Source organism: Cricetulus griseus, chromosome 2 (assembly GCF_003668045.3).
Source record: "Cricetulus griseus strain 17A/GY chromosome 2, alternate assembly CriGri-PICRH-1.0, whole genome shotgun sequence".
NCBI classification, from domain to species: domain Eukaryota; kingdom Metazoa; phylum Chordata; class Mammalia; order Rodentia; family Cricetidae; genus Cricetulus; species Cricetulus griseus.
The window spans coordinates 255,860,469-255,881,973 of NC_048595.1; the positions used below are offsets into that span (position 1 = coordinate 255,860,469).

Genomic DNA, 21,505 nt, shown 5'->3' on the forward strand with positions numbered 1-21,505 from the left:
AATAAAGTTTTATAGAGACCTTGTAATTCTAGGATATACTCTTCAAGTTGGGCCACTTTTTTTATTTAAATTAGAAACAAGCTTCTTTTACATGCCAATCTCAGTTCTCTCTCCCTCCCCTCCTCCCCTGCCCCCGAGGGCCCCCTATCCCAACCCCTTTCTGCTCCCCAGAAAGGGTGAGGCCTTCCATGGGGAGGGGTCTTCAGAGTCTGTCATATCATTTGGAGCAGGGCCTAGATCCTCACAGTGTGTCTAGGCTGAGAGAGTATCTCTCTATGTGGAGAGGGATCCCAAAGTCCATCTGTATACTAGGGGTAAATACTGATCCACTGCCAGTGGCCCCATAGATTGTCCAGGACTCCAAACTGACCTCCTTGTTCAGGGGTCTGGAACAGCCCTATGCTGGTTTTGCAGCTATCAGTCTGGGGTCCATGAGCAACCTCTTGTTCAGGTCAAGTTGGGTCACTTTTATCTTCGTGATGTTCTATGTGAAGAGCCATATGTGCTGATGGCCTAAGTGGAGAGCTTGATGAAGACTAGAAGTGAGTTTATGGGATTAGTTTTTCTCTATCAATTTCTAGAGTATGTTATCCAAACTGTGAAGTCAGTACTTTCTTATGAAATTTCTCTAAATGTTAATTATTGTAGCAGTTCTGTGGCAATGTTAAAAGCCATGAAATGGTTACAGTGAGTGTTTGGAGGTCATTCCCTAGTTTAAAGTACAGGAAGAAAGAAATATTCCCCACATTCAATGTTGGTGACTATTTTGCTGAAGAATTTTCTGTGCACAATAGCATGCTGTTTTATTTTAACAACATTCATTGTGTTTCTGGTTTACTCATGAAAATCTATTGCAGCAAAGAAAGGAATAAAAGAATTCAGTTGAAAATGACTGATGTAATACATCTGTTCCTTTTGGGGGTTGGTTTCTGGTTTTTGTTTTTCAAGACAGGGTTTCTTTGTGTAATTCTGGCTGTCCTGGAACTAGCTCTGTAGGCCTGTTTCTGCCTCTGTAGTGTTGGGATTAAAGTCACATGCCACCACTGCCCAGGTTATATTTTCATGTGCAAGAGACCAAGTTTGGCTTTTCAAGCATGAGGTAAGTTAGCAAAACTCTTAACAAATTGTTAAGATTTCATCTAGTTATACAATTTTAAAATCAATAGTAAAAACAATAGAATGAGACACAGATTACTAAACCTGAGATACATTTATTCAAGCTGGGCCACTTTTTTATTATAGAAACAAGATTCTTTTACATGTCAATAGTAAAAGGCCTATGGCCTCTGGTCACTGCTGAACACTAATGTCTTCCAACTTACTCTTCTGAAAAACAGCATATGGCAAATCTCATCACCTTGAAATCTAGAGACAATAAGTATTCACCCCAAAGAATTTAAAGAGTAAATGCAAATTGCACTTTACCTCTAAGCTCCTCTGACTCTTTGCCACATCTTATGGTTCAACTGTTCAATTAATATTTCACACAGTGGGCTTTGAAGGATGTCTTCAACTCCACTCTATTCTCTCTGCACATGAATTACTAATTTCATTATTAAAATCACATATTGTCAGGACACTGGAATACTTTTGAAAAGTCTGTTTAGAAATTCTACCACCAGAGTACAAGGCATCTGAAGAATGTGTGCCTTCATTGTCCAGACATGGCTTCTGAGCAGGGCATCATCATGTCCCCAGTGGCCTGACCTGAAGCCAGGGTATTCTGGTTGTTTCCTGTGACTGGTAATAGTCAGAAAAATGTGCTCCCCAATGATGTATCCTAATTCTTGAAATCCCTGACTATGTTACCTAGAAAGACAAAAGGGACTCTGTAGATGGCATTAAAGTAAGGACTTTGTGACAGGTAGGTTGCCAAAGGTCTCTAATAGGAAAGCAGGAATTATGGTCAGATTTGAAGATACTATATCCTGACTTGGACAATGCAGAAAGGGGCCAGAAGACAAAGGGCATACAAGCAGTCCTTAGAAGCTGGATAGGAAATGGGGTTCTCCCCTAGAGCCTCCCAGAAGCAACAGAACCACCCAAATGGGATTGTAACTATGAGCATGGTGACTTTCAGAACTAGAAGGCATTAAGCCCCTGGTCATCCACTGGTTTTGTGGTAAGTTATTAAAGCAGCAATTTTCAACTTTAAGTATACTCTTTATACAACACATATAGAGCCTGTAATATGAAGCTCTGACCTTGAAAATCCAAGACTATCAAACTGAAAAGTTTCTATATCAATCTCTCCTTGGATTTAGTTTTAGCTGCCTCTGAAGCTGAGTAAGGCTCTTTTCCCAGGGCTGCTACAGATTTACTGTTCTGGACTCAATATTGCTGTCAGGAAATAAAGAACAGAAGCCCAGAGCCACTTTCCAATATCGTAAACATCGAGATTGCATGCACCCCATTCCATCCAGATAGTCTCATTTAGAATCAAGACACTTGCTTTCCAGGACAAAAGGCTGTATTGCCCAGTCAGCACCAAGACAGAGATACTGCTGGGGGATAATGGGAGGGAGAAAGAATGGATTCCCCCCCCCTGAGGTTATAAAGTAAGAAAAGGGGAATTATGACTGTTGGGCAGGAGAGCCTCATTTAGTCATCTAATTCTATGTGGGTTAGCAACATCTGTGAGCGAGTCGCCTTTCCTCTCAGCTTACAGACATTTATAACCATCCCAGAAGGTGACATCCACACATCATGATGAAGTGAGAGGATAAACGCTAACTGCTGGCTACAGTAAAACCTATAGAGAGCCCAGAAGTCTAGTCCCCAGCACCGGAGCATGAGACCCTCTACATTCCTGCTGTCATATGCTAGTCCTGTCCCTTGCAATGATGAGAACTGATTCCTATGACAGTCAAATCCACATCTGGAATGTTACTTTCTGACAGTATTCCAATTTTGCAGTAATCTTTTTTATCGGCACCACTTGGTCCTAGCACTGTTTACTTGTAAGACTGGATCAGGGGTTTAACCAATAGAGGTGACCAATAGAGAGCATTGACAGGTTTGAAGCATTAGATGCATAGAATACCTGGATCAGTGCGACTGGAGACTGTACACCAGGATTCTGAAAACTCCTCACAAGAAGCTATAGTTTAGGATTACCAGCTTGCATCTACAGGATTCTGAAAACTCTTCATAAGAAGACATAGTTGAAAATTACTGGCTTGCACCTACTCTTCATAGTTACAAAAATCCTCACCTGAACTGAATGTTGTCTTCCTTAGTTGTGGCTGTCAGCTACTCCTTTAGAGTAGAAAGAACAAAGCAATTTGAAGATATTATGAGTAGCCTCAGGAAACGAACCCATAGAATCACAGAAAGCATTCAAAGAAGACTTGGTGGCTCAAAGAAGCAGTGGGATGACTTGATTTCTTCCACAATTAAATAAGCCTCTTGAACTATGGACAAATTTGATGTCATCAAAAGCATATTTAGAAAACTCTTGTTATTCAAATGGCATTGGGGAAAAAAAAGCAAAGAGACAACCACCAAAAGGGAAAAGTATTTGCAAGCCATCTGTCTGATAAAGGTCTGATATCCAGAATATGCCAGGAACTATTGTCATTCAGTAATGAAAACATAATGCAAGATGTACAAGAAGATGTGAGAATTTGGCTCCATTGGCACGGTGCTTGCTTGCCTTGCATGCATGAAGGCCCGGGTTCAATACCCAGTACCAGCTATGGCGGCACACACATGCAACTCCAGCATGTGGGAGATAGACACAGGAGGATCAGAAGTTTCAAGTTATATTCAACTACAAAGTAACTTTGAGGTCTGTCTGGGCTACATGACAACATATCTCTAGATAGATAGATAGATAGATGAGATAGATGAAATAAAAAAACAAGCAAGATACTTAAACATATTTTTCTAAAATAGATGTATAAAAATATAAACAGCCTTTCTTCCAATATCTACTTAAACATTCATATTAAAACTTTATTACCATAACTATTTTTTAATTTTATAAGATTTACTAACATTTTTGCTTCAATTTTAAATTGCTCATATTAAGAAAGCACTCATGCGGCAGCTGGCTATTTAGGTAAATCCTCCTAGATACATGCCCAGATTCTGAGTCTGAGGCTTTGGGGGATGGTGTGGGTCTGCTTTTTTTGTTTGTTTGTTTGTTTGTTTTTGTTTTCCAAGAGCACTGCGTTAGGGAATGCTCATAGCTGTAATGGGTCTGGACTGTTTAAAACTGACTTTGGTCCTCACAGCAATGGTTTTAGTCATCCTTCCCAAAGTGATGAGCAAAAGATTCTTCTGGTTTAGGAGCCAATGAAGCCATTAACTGATAAATAGAGTATCAATTACAAGGTTAACTGATAAGAACTGAGTTCCTGCTAAGGAGTGGACCAGACCAGAATACTTAACCTTAGGGAAGAAAGGTGGTCACTCTCCTGTAGCATTGACACCATGGCCAAATGGTCTCCAAGGCTCTAGAAAATAATTGGATTTTTTGAGGGAATCTAGCTCTTTCAGCACTGCAGTCGGGGGACAACCTGAGAGGAGCATGATTGCATCCATATCAGGCCTTGGGTAGCTCAGGATGAAGAAATTGCGGGGCATGGACAAAATGAGTTACAGCAACAAACACAGTCCAGATTTGAGAAGCTTCTTTAAGTTGTCAGTTTGACACTATATGCTACAAAAGGCCCCATGCAAAGTAGAGACCCCCAGGGAAGTAAGGAGATGTTAGTCAAAGAAATCAAGTTTCTAGCTCATAAGATGAGTAGGCTCTGGACACTAGTGCCCAGTGAAACGACTATAATTAATGGGAATATTTGCTTGAAATATGAAAACGACAGTCTTAATGAGAGAGGGAGAGACAGAGAGAGATAGACAGACACCCACACACCTACACACCCACACACCCACACACCCACCCACCTACCCACCCACACACACACACACACAGAGAGACAGAGACAGAGACAGAGACAGAGAGACACAGAGAGAGACAGAAAGAGCTGATGATGGATGTTTTAATAAACTTGATTGTGGTAAGCCTTTGATAAAATATGTGAATCAAAACCCCTTGTTCTATGCTGTCTGAGTTACGTTTCTATTGCTGTAAAGAGATACCATGACTATGTCAACTCTTAGAAGGAAAACATTTAGTTGGGGTGGCTTACAGTTTTAGAGGTTTAGTCCATTGTCATGGTGACTCATGGCAGCATGCAGGCAGACATGGTGCTGGAGAAGGAGCTGAGAGTTATACATCTTGATTCTCAGTCAACAGGAAGTGATCTGCCACCCTGGGTGTAGCTTGAGTATAAAAGACCACCCCCACAGTGATACACTTCTTCCAACAAGGCCACACCTACTCCAACAAGCCACATCTATTAGTGTCACTCCCTTTGGGAGCCATTTTCTTTCAAACCTGCACTTATGCTTTAAATAAATAGAATCTGAATTTTTCAATTGCATTTGGGGAAAAACATAGCATCTTTCCCAGTTGACTGGATCTGTTTCCAGTCTTCCCACCAACTGGCCTGGCCTGTGTTCTCCTCGATATGTTTTGAGTAGGACTCCTGCCTCTTCCTGCCACAATTCTGATTATTCACTTCGGCTTTGCCTCTTAGCATCTCCAGTACCTACACTTCTCAGCTTATCATTTCTCCAAGAACCCTGCCTCACAATCCAAGCCCAACTTCATGTGGTTGGATGAGCTCTGTCAGCTAACATGCCTCAATATCCACTGCATTAATGATGCTGACGGATGCCCTTGATCAGCAGGGTGTAGGGTCTTTGCTGCTTTTTCTTTTTTTTGCATGTCCTACTTTGGATATGTGTGTGTGTGTGTGTGTGTGTGTGTGTGTGTGTGTGTGTGTGTACATTCTACACTTGGCCACACTGTGTCATATTCCCCATCAATCCATCAATCCTTGTCTTACAGGATTAATGAAAGAATACAAACTGGGTTTCTTCTCACATGCCAATTCTAACTGATTATTAATGGATCAGCAAGTGGGTAGTTAGTTATTATACTTCCTTGAGGGAACACAATGACCTTTTCCATTCATATTTGATTTAGAATATCTGAAACTCAGAACTTGGGAGACTGTGGATTATGTCACTTCCCCAAAGAGTAAATACACTACCAAAGACTTTAGAAAAATCTATTTGTGGCTGCAGCTTGGGAATTGAATGAAAAACTGAATATAAACTTTGGAATCTCAGGTTGGAAAGCATAGCTTCTAGGTTGAGAGGACCCCACTTTTTAAAGAGCTTAATTCCCAATGACTGTTGCTTACCTTTTGTTGTCTATTGTCTCTAGTCACTGGTCTCTCAGGACAAGATGCTACCTTTATTCTGAGTTGAAATATGAATATCTAAATTGTGGCATCTCCACCCAGAGCTGAATTCCCACTCACCACATAAAAATCAGGACCCCACATACCAAATCCCATACCATGTCCTCCAGAACTTGATATTTCTATAACTGTCATTGTCACAAAGAAGCTCCAACTTAACTTACCTTGTAATGGAAGAGAAAGAGTCCACAGAACAGACTGTACAGATCTGCTGTGAGCAAAGAAAGGTTGACAGAGGTGGCACTCGTTTTCTTTATGACGACTGGCATGAAGCTGTAGAGACCAAACATGCAGGCACTAAAGCCAACATAGAGCAGTCCTAGGAAGCAAAGAGAAGAAATGTCAGGGATTCTGCAAGGCATCTTCAGCATCTGGACTTGGAAGATAAGGGGACAGGGCACATCATCCATGACTCATTATAGGTAATTTTATTCCTTCACCGCATTGTGTGGTGTTTGATATTGGCTGGTACCCAGATAAAACATAAAATGGGGACTTAAAATCTGTGCTTGGAAAATGCACCTTCTTATTGCTATGAAGCTGACAACCAACTGCTTCCAGAAAAGCTTCTTGTTCGCAATATGTAGAGAGGCCCAAAGTCTACCCCAATTGGTTGCAACTGGTGTCAGTTTTAAGATCCCCCCTCAGTGTGTGTGTGTGTGTGTGTGTGTGTGTGTGTGTGTGCTTGAGGAGGTCAGAAGAAAGCATCAGACCTTAAGAGCTGGAGTTGAAGGCCATTGTGAGACTCTAAAATATGGGTGGAGAGAACCAAACTCAGGTCCTCTGCAAGAACAGCCAACTTCCCTTAGCTGCTGAGCCATCTCTCACAGCCTGTCCATGTATTTCAAAACAGTTTTAACCACTTAGGCTTTATTTGCAAAACATGAATGAAATGTACTATGTACTGCTCTCAATGGTAAACTACACAGTACAGAAATTAGAGATCTGAACTTGGACCACCAAACTGAAGACTTAAACTACATCTTTGGACAGACAATGGAATTTCTTTGAACATAGGAAATTTATTAATGTCTTTTAAACTAATGAATTGTGTTCATCTCTACCCCAAAGAAATTCAGAGTTATCCTTCTGTCAGCTTTCCTAGGTTATTATAGACTCTAGGCACACTATTGTTAATACTGATTCTGTGAGTACAGGGTTTGGATTGTATATAGCAGGGTTCTATAGGTGACTGTAGGATCCATCATTCCCCCAGATAGTGAGGTGATACATATGCATAAATAATGCTCACTTTTCTGCTTGTTCTCTGAAAGAACATGACATAATACAATTCTATGGTTTTCTGGATATCATAAGTAACCTCTCCAATGGAGACTTGGATTAAAGGTGCCTGGTGCAGAATGTGAGCACTTTGCTTTCTTTGAATCCTGTGAGTTCGGGGGGACTATTGGATGTACAGGTCTTCTGATTAAGATTGGTGATTCCTCCATTGCTTTGCTCCTAAAGGGCACAGAGTTTATTCTATATTTCTGATCCTAAGTCTAAAAAAAGCTACATCAGATACATTTAAAAATCATTGAGAACATTAAGCAAATGGTACAACAGCCCCCTCTAGTGTGGTGGACATGACCTCCAAACCAAGCAGGCTGATATCCCTATTTTTGGGTTCAGTAAGCTAGGAGACCTCATTGCACATATATAATCTGCTGAAATATTAGTACATGGTGTATGACTCTCCATCAGAAATTTTAATTCCATAAAAATAGTCAATTTCACTTGAGTTTCATGTTACTTATAACTGACTTTCCTTTTAACCATCTTACAAAATAATATATAACAAATACTAGATAACCTCTGACTAATACATGAAAAGACCTGAGAATTAATTCAGAATTCCTTAAGAAATCTACCATTAATAGACAGGAACAAGTTCTATTCATAAATTATTCTACTAAAGATAATCAAATTTGGGTAGAATATAGTCCAGACACACCAGAGCCCACCTTCCCTCCCTCCCTCCCTTCCTCCTTCCCTCCCTCCTTCCCTCCCTCTTTAATCTTCCATCTTATTTCTTGGTAAAACATACATGGACAGTGACTTGTGGGCTCTGATACTTTGTATTCACTCTCTTTTTCTTTTTAATATTAAAATTTTATTTTATTCATTTTACACACCATCCATAGTTCCCCCTCCCTCTTCTCCTCCCCCTCTCCCCATCTCCCCCCACTCACCCCATTCACTTCTCAGAAAGGGTAAGGCCTCCCATGGTGAGTCAACAAAGCCTGGTATATTCAGTTTAGGCAGAACCAAACCCCTCTTCCCTGTATCAAAACCGAGCAAGGCAACCCACTATAAGGAATAGGTTCCAAAAAGTCAGCTCATGTGCTAGGGATAGATCCTGGTTCCATTGTCTAGAGTCCCACAAACAGAGCAGACTACAAAACTGTTGACCACATGCAGAGGGCCTGATTCGGTCCTATGCAGGCTCCCCAGAAGTCAGTCTAGAGTCTGTGAGCTCCCACAAGTTCCAGTCAACTGTCTCTGTGGGTTTCCCTGTCATGATCTTGACCCCCCACCCCACCCCTTGCTCATATAATACCTCCTCCCTCTTTTCAACTGGACTTCCATGGCTCGGCCTGGAACTTGGATGTGGATCTATGTATCTGCTTCCATGAGTCACCAATCTGATTACAGGGGAGGGCCAGTTTAGACACCCTCTCCACTATTGCTAGAGTTCTTATCTGGGGCCATCCCTGTGAATGCCTGGGAATGTCCCTAACATCAAGGTTCTCCCTAGCTCCATAATGGCTTCCTCAATTGTGATATCTCTTCCCTTGCTCTCCCACCCCATCTGTCCCTCAACTCTTCGTTTTCAACAAATTTTTCATTGTGAATCTAGTGTGCCATGGGTCTTCTGCTTGACTAGGAATCCAGTGAAATGGGGAACAGACAAGAAGCTTAAAGCTGCTCATCGTGAGATAATGAAAAGTTTTCTTGGAGAGAATGGCCAGGGCTTACTTTAAGAAGGATCCTCAGCTAAGTCCGCTCTGCAGAGGTGGCATTTACTTTGAATTCAAGGACTAGCGGGAGATGAGAGGATGTCTTACCTGAAAAGACTCTCAGTGAGGAGGAAGTTATAGTTTATTCTAGGGGCTTCCAGAGGCCAGAATGACTGAATCATGAGGTAGAGGAATTAAAAAGGCTGTAGATCATGCAGATCCCCGAATGTCTTAGAAAGAAATTTCTAATTGCACTAGGAATCCCCTGTGCAGTTTGTACCAATGATTTATCACAACATGATGTACTTTTTTGTTTGTTTGTTTGTTTGTTTTTGAGACAGGGTTTCCCTGTGGCTTTGGAGGCTGTCCTGGAGCTAGCTCTTGTAGACCAGGCTGGTCTCAAACTCACAGAGATCTGCCCACCTTTGCCTCCCGAGTGCTGGGATTAAAGGCGTGTGCCACCAACACCGACTCTGAAGTACATTTTTAAAAGATGACTTTGGCTACTCTTAGGAGGAGGAATGAAATGAGGACAACATGAAAAGAGAGTTGTGGGGAGAGTGGTGTCTGTGATCAGGCAGGAAAATACGGTGGTTCACTTGGGGAGCAAAAGGGAAGTGGCTGGGTCAGAGCCAACCTGTTGATGGCTTGAAGTTAAGCTGTGGTGGGGAAGGAGGGCATGAAGGAAGCTGCTATCTCTCTGCTGCAGCAAATGGGTGCATCATGGTGACATTTACTGAGATAGAGGGAGCAATGAGAGGTCACATTTTCAGGGGAAGCGAAACAACACTTGAACGTGTTGGTTTAGATAATTCTTCACCATTCATGTGGATTAGTCTAGTAGAGTTCTGGATGTGTCATGAGCAGTCTCAGAGAAGAGGCAGGACTTTAGAAACCACATAGGAACACAGCTATATAACAGAGCATCACTCTAGTAATCTGGCCAACTCAGGATGACTCCAGTTCAAACATTCTACATGTATTTCATAACACTGCTGAAGTTAGATGGGGGTGACACACACCATCATAGATGATTGCTTCTACTAAGCCAGCAAGGGCTTTTGTGTGTGGATACCCTATTTTGCGAGTAAAGCAGTCAGTCGAATGGACACATGATTAGACAGAGGAGGGATAAAGTATTGCCATGTCTTGCCCACCTGCTGTTCTGAGGTAGACATTAGGTAGTTAATGGACATTAGAAGTTCACCTCAAGACCCAGTTTGCTGTACAAGGAGAATTTCCAATCAATAGATATGATCAAGCAAAGGAACTATTTTTGGCTAGCAAATATATAATGATTATATTAAGTACAGTTATAGATTTGTGGGATCTGATACTTTGTGTGTGTGTGTGTGAGAGAGAGAGAGAGAGAGAGAGAGAGGAAGAGAAAGAGAGATGGAAAGAGAGAGTGTCTGTATGTGTGTGTGTATAAATCAAAGATTGATATCAAGTGTCTTCTCAATCATTTTCCAGTTGATTTCTTGAGACAGGAAGTCTTCAGGAACTCAGTGCTCCAAGATTAACTAGACTAGCTGGGCAGTAAGGCCCCATGATCTACTTGTGTCTGCCTCCCCAGTGTTGACATTACAGATGCAATCCACCATATCTTGCTTTTTACCCGAGGTCTGAGGATCTGAGTTCAGGTCCTCATACTTTCAGCCATCCCTCTATCCACTGAGCCTTCTCCCAGCACTCCTGAAGGCATTCTTAAGGAACTTTCAGAAGTTCCCTGCTCTGTGACCACATGATCCCATTGCCAGGTGGGGGTAACAAAACAGTCATCAGCTATCACATCAAAAGTGCAAAGGCACCCCATGCAAGCAAACCTATTTCTCTTGACCCCCAGAACATTCTTTCCTTCACATTTGACTTCCACATCAGCTTACATTTGTTCATACACCCATTAACACAAAATGGCACATTCGATAAAAGGGAATATTTAAGTTGTTTACTGGATTTCTGGCTGTGAGCCTAACGTTCCTGCTCCGGGGGAGGACAGTTTGGCTGTATTAAGTCCTATGTTTTACTTGAGTTTACTGATTAGATAATCACAAGCAATCTTTATGCTTAGTGGAGTAAAACAAAGGAATGAAAACAATGATAACCATTATCATCTTGTTTTTAATCGCTCTATCTTGAAGTTAGTACACGCACTCTACAAAACAATAATCCACTGAAAATAATCTTCATATCCTGAAAATATAAAGTACTTCTTTTCCTACTTACATTCACAGGGGAAAAACACTCTCTGTGTTGATAACATAGGAGCTGCCCCAGAGATTCTGTGAGGTATATTAGAATTGTAGGCAGAGAAAGGTAGGGGAAATTCATTGATAGATCAGCGTGAATGAAGATCGTCTCTCCTTCTGTGTCATCCCTGTCCCTACCCCAATATGTGTTACTGGAAACTGATCTTAGGTCCTTGAACACACCAATCAAGGGCTCTACCTATAAACTATATTCCACTCTCTCTATATTCTGTTCTTTTCACCAGAGTGACAGGTGCTCTTCTCCAGGACACACCCATGAAGGGTAGGGCTCTCGTTCACTCGTGGCTGACCTCCTGAAGCATGCGGGGGTTGGGGGAGGCATAACATGATGTTGACCTCCCCCAGTGTCTCCCTGATCCTTTGGTCCATGAACTTTAGTAGCTTCTCTGCCATTTCTCAGTTACTCAGAAGACAGTGCAGCATTATCTCAAGCCTCTGCTTGTAAGAATAGAGACCCATTTTTTTCTGCTGTCATTCACTCACCTGCTCATTTAATGATCAGTGGTTTACTGAATGCCACATGACTATAACTCAGCTAGACAACCAGGCTCTGCAGTCAATCAGAGTAAGTTTACAGGGACTAAGGTGGCTGTGGCATAAAATATCCAATTCAAGTGAACAGTGCTTCAGGAAGGGGGAAAATGAATATTTGATCTTATATCTAGGCCATTTTGGCTTCATTTCCTACCAGGAATTAATTTGATGGCCCTGTGATATGTTCCTTTTACACAGTCTTCATCATCTTGAGCTGCAGGGGACTGACATCTTAATGGCCATATGAGAGTTCAGGATAAAACTACCTTGTGACGGCACATTTAACTAACACTGAATTATAACAAAGTCTCGGCGGACATGCACAGGACATCTCCATAATTAGAGGACAAATTCCTTTTGATTACTGCCATTACCATCAATATCGAATTAATTTATCCTCACAGACCACTGTGAAGTGCTGTGGAGCAAGTCACGTTTAAGAATCCTGGCTTCAAGAGTCACAAAGGCGCATGCTTCTGGCAGGTGCTTTCTTTCCTAGCTGTCCTCTCCTCCTCTTCCCTCACCCTCCTCTCTGTTGATTTTCATTTAACTATAATATCCCCTATCCATACTTGAGAAACAAACAAATGCAGGACTCTAAAACAAACACAAGGGTTGTTTGAAGTCACTGAGCAAACCCATCGGTTCATAAAAATGACTGTCACTCAGTCAGCCACCAGGGGGCATAGTGTTGGTAGTAAACCAGTTCTGGATGCTTATGGGCAGGGGCTGGATACAGTGATGCTGATGTCTTTTCCAATGGAAGGAAAATACACAGAAGCTGTCATGTATACCAAAGCTATACATATTGGAGGTGAGGTGGCAGCATCTGTATCCCCCAACCCTAATTTACACTATTCTGCACACATATTTCAAGTACTACCCCACCTGACCTAAACCAATGGTTCTCAACCTTCCTAATGCTGAGACTCTTTAATACAGTTCCTCATACTGTGGCAACCCCAACTATAAAATGTTGCTACTTCATAACTGTAATTTTGCTTCTGCTGTGAATCATAATGTAAATATACGATATCCGACCCCAAAGGAGTCACGACCCACAGGTTAAGAATTGCCGGCCTAAACTTAAGCCGTGTTCACTGCTGGTATCTGTTCATTCAAGATAGAGTTTATGAGTGAATTAAGGGGCATTTCCTCCTAGGCCTTGCAGAATGATTGCTAATTAGAGTATCACCATGGATCTGAAAGCCTTACCCTAATTTTTTTTTTTTTTAAAGAAAGCGAGTTTAGAAACAGGTAGAATCTAAGATACTCTATGGAATAGTTGAATGCCTGTCTAGTGTTTCCAGGGCCAGTTAGAGATCAATTAACAATTTCTTAAGTGTAAGTGTTCCGTTCTGAAAAGGTTATGAAGAGCCAGGATGCCCATTACATTGTTTCTTTCATGTCTTTTGTTAAGTTCAGTTTCCCCCTTTCCCAAAGTGCTGCTTTTTAATGACCACATCCATTCTGTATTTCTCGACTGGAGCAAATTGCTCTCATTTCTATACCACTACTGCCTTGGGCCTTTCTTTTTCAGTTGGTCTTTAACCTAATAACACACTTTTGTGTCTCCCATAAAACACCCTGACAGTGTTAACTGCAGAGGCCCAAGCAGGAAGCTAGATGATTCAGGAAATCCAGTCTCTTATTGTGTGAAGGGCTTCCCAACTTGGCAAGGTAATTTCATCTTCTTTTGTCCCCTGTCATTCTAAATCCCTTCCTTGCCTGCCCCATCCAAACCTCCTCACACACCTTTTCAAACGCATTTCTCAGATTTCCTAATAAAAACATAACATTGAATAAGCAGAACCTACCTATTTGCCAATCCCAGGGTACCTTTAGCAGCTCCTTATGTTCCATGATGGCTCTGTAGAATCAAAGGAAATGAGCAAAAGGATTACACACGTCGCTTCCTTTTTCTGTCATTTACCATAGTTATACAAATCTTAACAAAACCATTTGAACTTCAAAACTAAATTGGCCTCTGCAGAGGCAGCCTGTGGTCTCATCCTGGAAGGTATTGGCTATGTGTGGCCAGCAACCATGAGGGTCTGGTGGAGTTTAAATTGTAGTATGCTCAACCAAACAGGTTTCTAGGGTTTAGTTTGTTTGTGCCCATGTTCTTTAGGGGAAGCAAATGGCAAAGTTGAGAAAACTCTATGTTTACAGTCTTAATCTCTTCACTGAACATTCAATACAGTACTGATTCTCAGAGTTACATGTGTCTGATCGTCATCTGGAGAGTTAAGCCATTGCCTCTAGAACCTCCTCCATACACCTTTAGATTCAGGTGAGCTTGGAGGGCCTCAGGGAGGCACTTAGCTGATGACTAGTTCTTGGCAATGGCAGTGTTGTTGCTCCAAGAACTGAACTGGATCAGGAGGTTAGGGTGGTGCCACCTCAATAACTCTACCAGCAAGGTATCAACTTAACTGATTCACCAAACAAAGCCCTTACTTTGGCAGCAATGCCCCTCCCCCATAGCTCCATTAGCCATAACAGACCATAACCAAGCAAAAGAGCAGCAGATCTCTGGATATATATTTTGGATGCAAGAACACTACTAATAATGTATAAAATGAACCATCCATCTATAAAATGCCAGCCAGGGGTAGTTTACCTAGATAATCCTTTTTTTTCCCTCTCACAAAGATGAATTGGCAAATTTAGGAGCTCTGAAATGCCATCATACTTTCGAAATGAAATCCAAATAAATCCCCAGCTTTCCATTTCTGTGTGTCTTCTAGAGAGTTTGCAGTCTTTCAGGACACAGGCTTTGGGGATGTGCTGCGAACAACCTATATATACAAGTGATGCCAAAAGGTTTTCCTCAAGTAATTTCTGACAACAAACCTATACAATTACAAAGAGTTTGTTTTATAGAAAGGAATTTCATGGAATAGCAATTGCTTATTTGGTGAAACTAGATGGTTTCTCATATGACCTGAAATGTGTGTTCTTCACTGGTAGGAAATGATGCTTCATTTACAACAAATTTTGAGGGACCAGACAGTGCTTTAAGGAGTGACTTTTGCTCCAGTTTTGGAATTATTGACAAACTGGTGCATTTTGCTTTTTGGCATTTGAATGTTCAGTGCATTTTAGTAAATCTCAATGTTCTGTCTCTATCTTTGTAAGGAAAAGAGAATGCTAAATTCTTATATGTGAATTTGAAATGTGGTTCATTCTTGCAAACACATAGGCAACAAAGAATACCTATAAAAGGGCAATTCTATTTTTAAATGTTTCCATTTTATTTTATGTACATGAGTATTTTGCCTGCATGTCTGCCTTTGCACCACACCCATGCCTGGTGTCTAAGAAGACCAGAAGAGGGCATCAGATACACTGGGGCTGGAGTCACCTACAGTGTGAGCATTTATATGGATGCTGAGACAAGAACCTGGGTCCTCAGGAAGAGCAGCCAGTGCTTTTAACTGCTGAGCCATCTCTCCCATTAAAAGGGCAGTTTTAAAGTAGACATTTCCTAACAGTTGTCACTAATAAACAAAACATAGTCCCTTTGAAGTGCATCAAATCATGACATTTATGCTTTGTTTATACTGTCTTTGTGAATTATAACCCAGTCACTGGGACAATGAGTATACTTCTAATTCTCCAAAATCATCTTCAAAATCTATTAAATGATTTATAGTAATTTATAATACACTTACTTAGTTGGGCAGTAATTTACTAATGAGGATACATTTTGCACATTGAATAAGATCTTTGTGCAGGAGGTTGATGATTTCCTTTCTGCCTTGGTTTTTACACGCTGAGGGCAAAATCTGGAAAAATGAAACCCACTTGTTATAGCTTTCAAGTTTCTTGTTGTTTTTACTTACAATTGAATTCCACTGAAAAATGCACCAAAGAGACCAATCATTCCTAGAAACTCCACTCGGCTCAGAGTTCGGATGATGGATTCTTCCCAGACGTTGGAGATGCCGTACAGTGTGGCTCCTCCCAAGACCAGGAGGTCCCCTACCAGCTTATTTTCCCCTAGGAAACAAAGAAAGCAGATGGAGCCTCAGGAAAATCTTCCTAACAAGAACCTGGCACCAGAAAACTGAGCTTCTCTTATCTATTTTCTTCTGACACTTTTATAAGAAGCCCAGCAATTTCCAACTGGAATCAAGTAAAGGTTTTAAAAATATGTTTTCTAGACATGCTGGGATATAAAAAGCTACCTATCTTAGTGGAACTGGAAATTTTCCTGAAGAATGAAGTTTTCTTCAGGCTAATTCTCTCCAAGCCCATGTCTCTGTCTAGGGATGTGTCTGCAAATACAAGCTAATATGTACATGTATTATTTTTGTTTAATGGCATTTCCAGTTGTTTGGTGAATCTGTCATAAACTCAATGAAGTCAGTTTCCAGTCTCTTCAATGCATAGAATTTAATGTATAACAGCAGTCAATAATCTGTTTTTGACCATTGGCAAAATGAGGACCTATTTAGACAAGGGAACTGACAGGATTTGTAAGATTGCAACTTCTCTGAGGCAGTTCAAGAAATAATTCACCATAATTCTATTTTTCAAACAAAAATCATGTTGGTTTAAAACTCAGTTTGGATTGGTTCTGTTATGCCGAGTTTTTAATAAATTCCTTATCCTATAATTAAGAAAACTCTTCCTACTTCAGGCAGTGTGGATGGAAGCCCTGGAAAGAGAGAATCAAAATGAGCAGTGGCAGCAACCTCATTGGTGGACTCTCTCTGGTGCCTTTTAGCTCCGTGCATCAGGTGCCAGGCGGCTGTCAGCTTTGCAGACACAGCTCTGGGAGAGCAGAGAAGGATGGGAAGGGTGCCCACTGCAACAGCACCCTTAAGGAAGGCACCCACCTTTGGAAACTTAGAATTCTGAGATTATCTGAACAAACCATAAAACTGTAGAAGAAGGCAGCCACCATTCTTTGGAGAGCATGGGACATTGTCTAGGTAGAGGGTTCACATGACTCAAAGTAGGGCTTGGATGGATTTCTGCATGGCGTCACCTGGATTATATCTCTAATATAATATAATGGTGATGATGCTAAATGGCATCATCACCATTTCCCAGGCAACTTCCCACTCCCGGTGGGAGGACAGTGGAAGAGACCCTGAAAGACAACAGCTTGCTGGAGTGACTCTCAAGGGAATGAAATTGAGGATGTGATTCTGGGAGGGCTTGGAGACTTCCTTGAGTCCATGAGGAGCTACCATCACCATTCAGCAGGTGAACAAAAATCTTAATGAGGCCCTGATGAGAAAGCAGACCTGGGGGAAGATGCCCTGGGCACGTCTGTTAGAGAAATGAAGGTTGCCTGGGGGTGTGGGGGTGCAGGAGAATCTTCAGCAACTGTCTAATCTCTATGTGTCAACGACTGAAGTATGAAAATCTTTGAACTTGACACAGTCAATACCCCAAATTCTCAGCATATCTTTTAGTCATTTTTCATTCAGGAAATAGTTCAGACTCTTGTAATGACATGAAGTCATTGTCATGAATATCAATTATTGTTGTACTAGTTAAATACAGAAGGGCTTCTTAATAAAACTCTTAGTTAATACAATTAATTTTATATAAATGAATTCCTGAAAACGAAGTCATAATGAAATATTTTAATAAGAGCTAGAGGAACATCAGTCTATCTTTTAAAAGTCCTGAAAAGTGGACTCTGTTTTTTTGTGACTAGTCTTACACAGCTTTTTATCTTTTAAGATTTATTTTTATCTGTCCTCCCCTGATTATGAAATTGATGACTGACTTATATGCCATCCTATAGCCTTCATCCAGTAGCTGGTGGAAGTAGAAGCAGACACCCATAACTAATCACCGAACTGAACTGGAACCCAGATGCAGAGAAGGACCAGTGAAGAGCACAGAGCTCCAGACCAGGCTGGTGAAACACACAGAAACAGCTGACCTGAACATCCAGGAACTCTTGCTCCCCAGTCTGATAGCTGGAATACCAGCATGGGACTGGTCCAGACCCCAGGAACATGGGTTTCTGTGAGGAAACCTCAAAAGTCTATGGGACATCCTGTAGAAGCCCAGTATTTATCCCTAGCATAGGTGTGGACTTTGGGAGCCTATTCCATATAGAGGAATACTCTCTGAGCCAAGACAAACAGGTATGGGCCTAGTTCCTATCCCAAAGGATACGAAAGACTCTGATAACACCCTATGGAAGGCCTCACCATCCAGGGGGAGCACAAAAGATATGTGACAGATAAGGTTTTAGTTGGGGGGGTTAGGGGAGGACGGGTGGGAGAAGGGAACTGGGATTGTCATATAAAACAATCCTGTTTCTAATTCAAATAAAAAAAAGTTGAAAAAAAAGATTTTTTTTTTATCCATGTGCACACATGGATGTCACATCACCAGTAGCTGGAGTTACAGCAGCTGTAAGATGCCAAATGTGAGTGCTAGAAATCAGTCAGGTACTCTGGAAGGGCAGGTCCCACCCACCCCTTTTTTACAGTTATAGGCTAGCCTGCAGACTAACCTACCAAGGAAATGCAGTTATCAGTGCTTTAAATCTTCATTTAGTTGGCAATAATTTTTGACAATAATATAATTGCATACAACTTCCGATTCAAAAATATTTTCAAAGTTATCATTTGACAAAATATTGCATAGTGTTTATTATGAATTAGCAGTAATTCTATTCATCTGTTTTTAAGTTAATTTAAAGTGGATGTATATGCATATAGCATGGGCTACCATTTGGACTTAAATATTCCTGAAAGCCCTCTTGTGAAGACTTGGTTCCCAGCATATGGTGCTATTGACAAGGAGTGGAAACTACTAGGAGGTAGAGCTGAAGACAGAAGATGTCTTTTGGAGCCTGGCCCTAAAGTGGATATTGACACCCAGTCCATTCCTCTTAGTCTCTTTCTGTTTCTTGTATGTCATGAAGGGAGCTATAGTTCCACCATGATGCTATATACTTCCACTGTACTACACCATTCTAAATTCCCAGAGTGTTAAAATTAATTATCTGACTGGAAATGTCTTGACCTCTCATATGGCAATGCTTTGAATGTTGATAGTTTTCCATTCAGGTAGATCTGGGTAAATCACACCTGTCATGAATACCAGGGTCTTCCTTTACATTGTTTTCTTTATCTTAAATGTTATTATTGCAAGAATAAAATAGTATGTAGAAAATGTTTAACATACCACGTCTCACTACTTGTTCACAAATGATGTTTTTAAAGGGCTAATCTTCATTCTATTTGAATAACTTTCTGTCTCTATGGGTGGGACATTTTTCAGCCTAGACTGATAATGGTTTCTAGTCAACCATTTCATAATTGTTTTTCAATAATTAGTTTTCCATATTATATTTTTATTTAATCACCAGAAACAACTTTTAAAGATAGATATTTGTTATATGTGGTACTAGGAAAAAGTTATCCAAAAAGCATGAGTTGCCACTAGTTCAAGAATGAGTTTTATTATTTGGGTGTATTGGAGGACTGCTAGTTCCTTTGATGAAAATGTATCCATCTCTTTAAATGCATTGGAGTTTTAAATATAGAACTAACTGTCTTGTTTTCATGGCACTCAGTGCTAACTTTAAAATCTCACATCTGAGCAATCATCCATCCTGAACAATCCAGGATAGTCTTTACTCTAATTAACCATTTTAAAGCACCTTCATATTTCTCAAACAAGATGCAATTATAGAAAAACAAAAATTGAGTTGAATAAAAAAAAACTGTAAAGATTTTCCATCTAGGCCACCAATTTACCTTGATTTCTGAGGATGAAACATGGGAATTTTTCAGAGTTATTAGGATAAAATGTGCAAGAAAATACCTGGCAGCACGGCATATTCAGCAAAAATGTCACTTATATTTGATTCTGTTGAGCTGTCGGGCTCGTTAAAAGTGTTTTCTTTTCCTTGAAATAAATACAAAGTTATAGCTAATAATAAATTATTGTCATGGGTAACTAACATCATCACAAATGACCTAAAAGATGCAATAAATATAATAGAAAAAGGCTATTTTAGGAGAAGCAATATTTTATAAAAGGGCATGATTTTAATTTTTTGTCCTCTTCTTACAGCTTTCATCTTTAGTATTTATATCCACGAGTTAGAAAAGTAGAGGTCACGGTGATGTATCTCTGGGGATTTACTGGGTCATGTTTATGCACGTGCTCCACCATTTCTAACATCCCCACAATCTACTAGGTATCTCTCACTACTCACATCAGCAAAGGCATAGATGGTCTTTCAGAGAGGCCCGTGATGCAGATGGGAAGCTAATGGCAAAAGAGTTTACATATTAGGTCCAATGATTTTATTGACCAACTTGGAAAAGAAATCTACTTTAGAAGAGCTTAATGGTGTAGAAAGTTCTTATGGTCGGTGACCAGCTGTGCCTGTGATAGGCACTCCATGGGTGTCAAAGTCAGGTCTCTCATGCCAAGAGCTTGGGTGCCTTCATTTGACCCCTGTCTGCAGTAGACAAACATGATGGGCAAGTTTCATCAGCACCATTCATTCTGGGCCTGGACTAGTATTTTGTATTCAATTCCTGATATTATCTGAGAAGGTTCCTCCACCCAGGCTTAAATCAAGGAAGAATTCCTGGTGTGCTGAAGAAGAACCATGCCAACAAAGAAAATGAAAACAATTAACTATAATGAGGCCGAAGTAATTGTGAGTGGGCTAAAATCAATGTGGGCTAAAAACTGTCAAAATCTTAAGCTCAGAGCAAACAGGACTTAAGCAATATAATAAAAAATGAAGTCAGACATTCTCTTTTCCTTTGAAAAGCTCTTAATATGATTGTAAGAATTTATATGAGTCCAATGATTCATTAAACTTCTTGTGAGTCTCCAAAATATTACAGAAAAGCCTGGTGATCTTGGCTGAATAATGCAATTAAACCCACTGTACTGTAAAGGTAGAAACAAGTTAGACAATTTTAGCAATCATGCATACAAATTTTGAAATTCTATTGATTCCCAAAGCAATGTGTTTTTAAAAATAGCTTATATAATAGTTGAGATTTCTGCCAAATTTAGTATTTTATAGAGATAAAGTATGTGTAGTCAATGAGCCCCCGAATTTCATATTTGGGCTGGCCTTAAGGCATTGATCCATATGTGTGGGCACCATTTCACTAGCATAGAGCATGCTCTACAGTGATGAGATTTAATTCTGTTAACAAAGGAGCTTTGCATGTCACAAAAGGCAATGCTATGAGCCTCAAGCAGGTCTACAGGGACAGTGCTGTACCACTTCAGTATGTTTTAGTCGTGTCTTCCTTTCAATTACAACAAGATTTTGACGGCTTAAGGAAAGGCTCTCAAATGGATTTGTTGTCTTTTTCTTAGTACTGTTTTCCTACCACTTCAGGGCCAGAAAACATTTTTACAGAATTAGTGTATGTAATCT

General features: G+C 40.5%; 1 protein-coding gene across 1 annotated transcript in view; it reads right to left on the minus strand.

Annotated features, from left to right (window-relative positions):
- The window catches only part of Slc35f1 (solute carrier family 35 member F1), a 408,573-nt gene that overhangs the window by 20,170 nt on the left and 366,898 nt on the right, over window positions 1–21,505 (minus strand). The window contains exons 5-7 of the mRNA XM_027402097.2: window positions 15,951–16,107; window positions 13,920–13,972; window positions 6,503–6,657 (exon numbers count right to left, since the gene is read on the minus strand). Coding sequence (XP_027257898.2) covers window positions 6,503–6,657; window positions 13,920–13,972; window positions 15,951–16,107 — 365 coding nt within the window. The remainder of the gene's footprint in view (window positions 1–6,502; window positions 6,658–13,919; window positions 13,973–15,950; window positions 16,108–21,505) is intronic.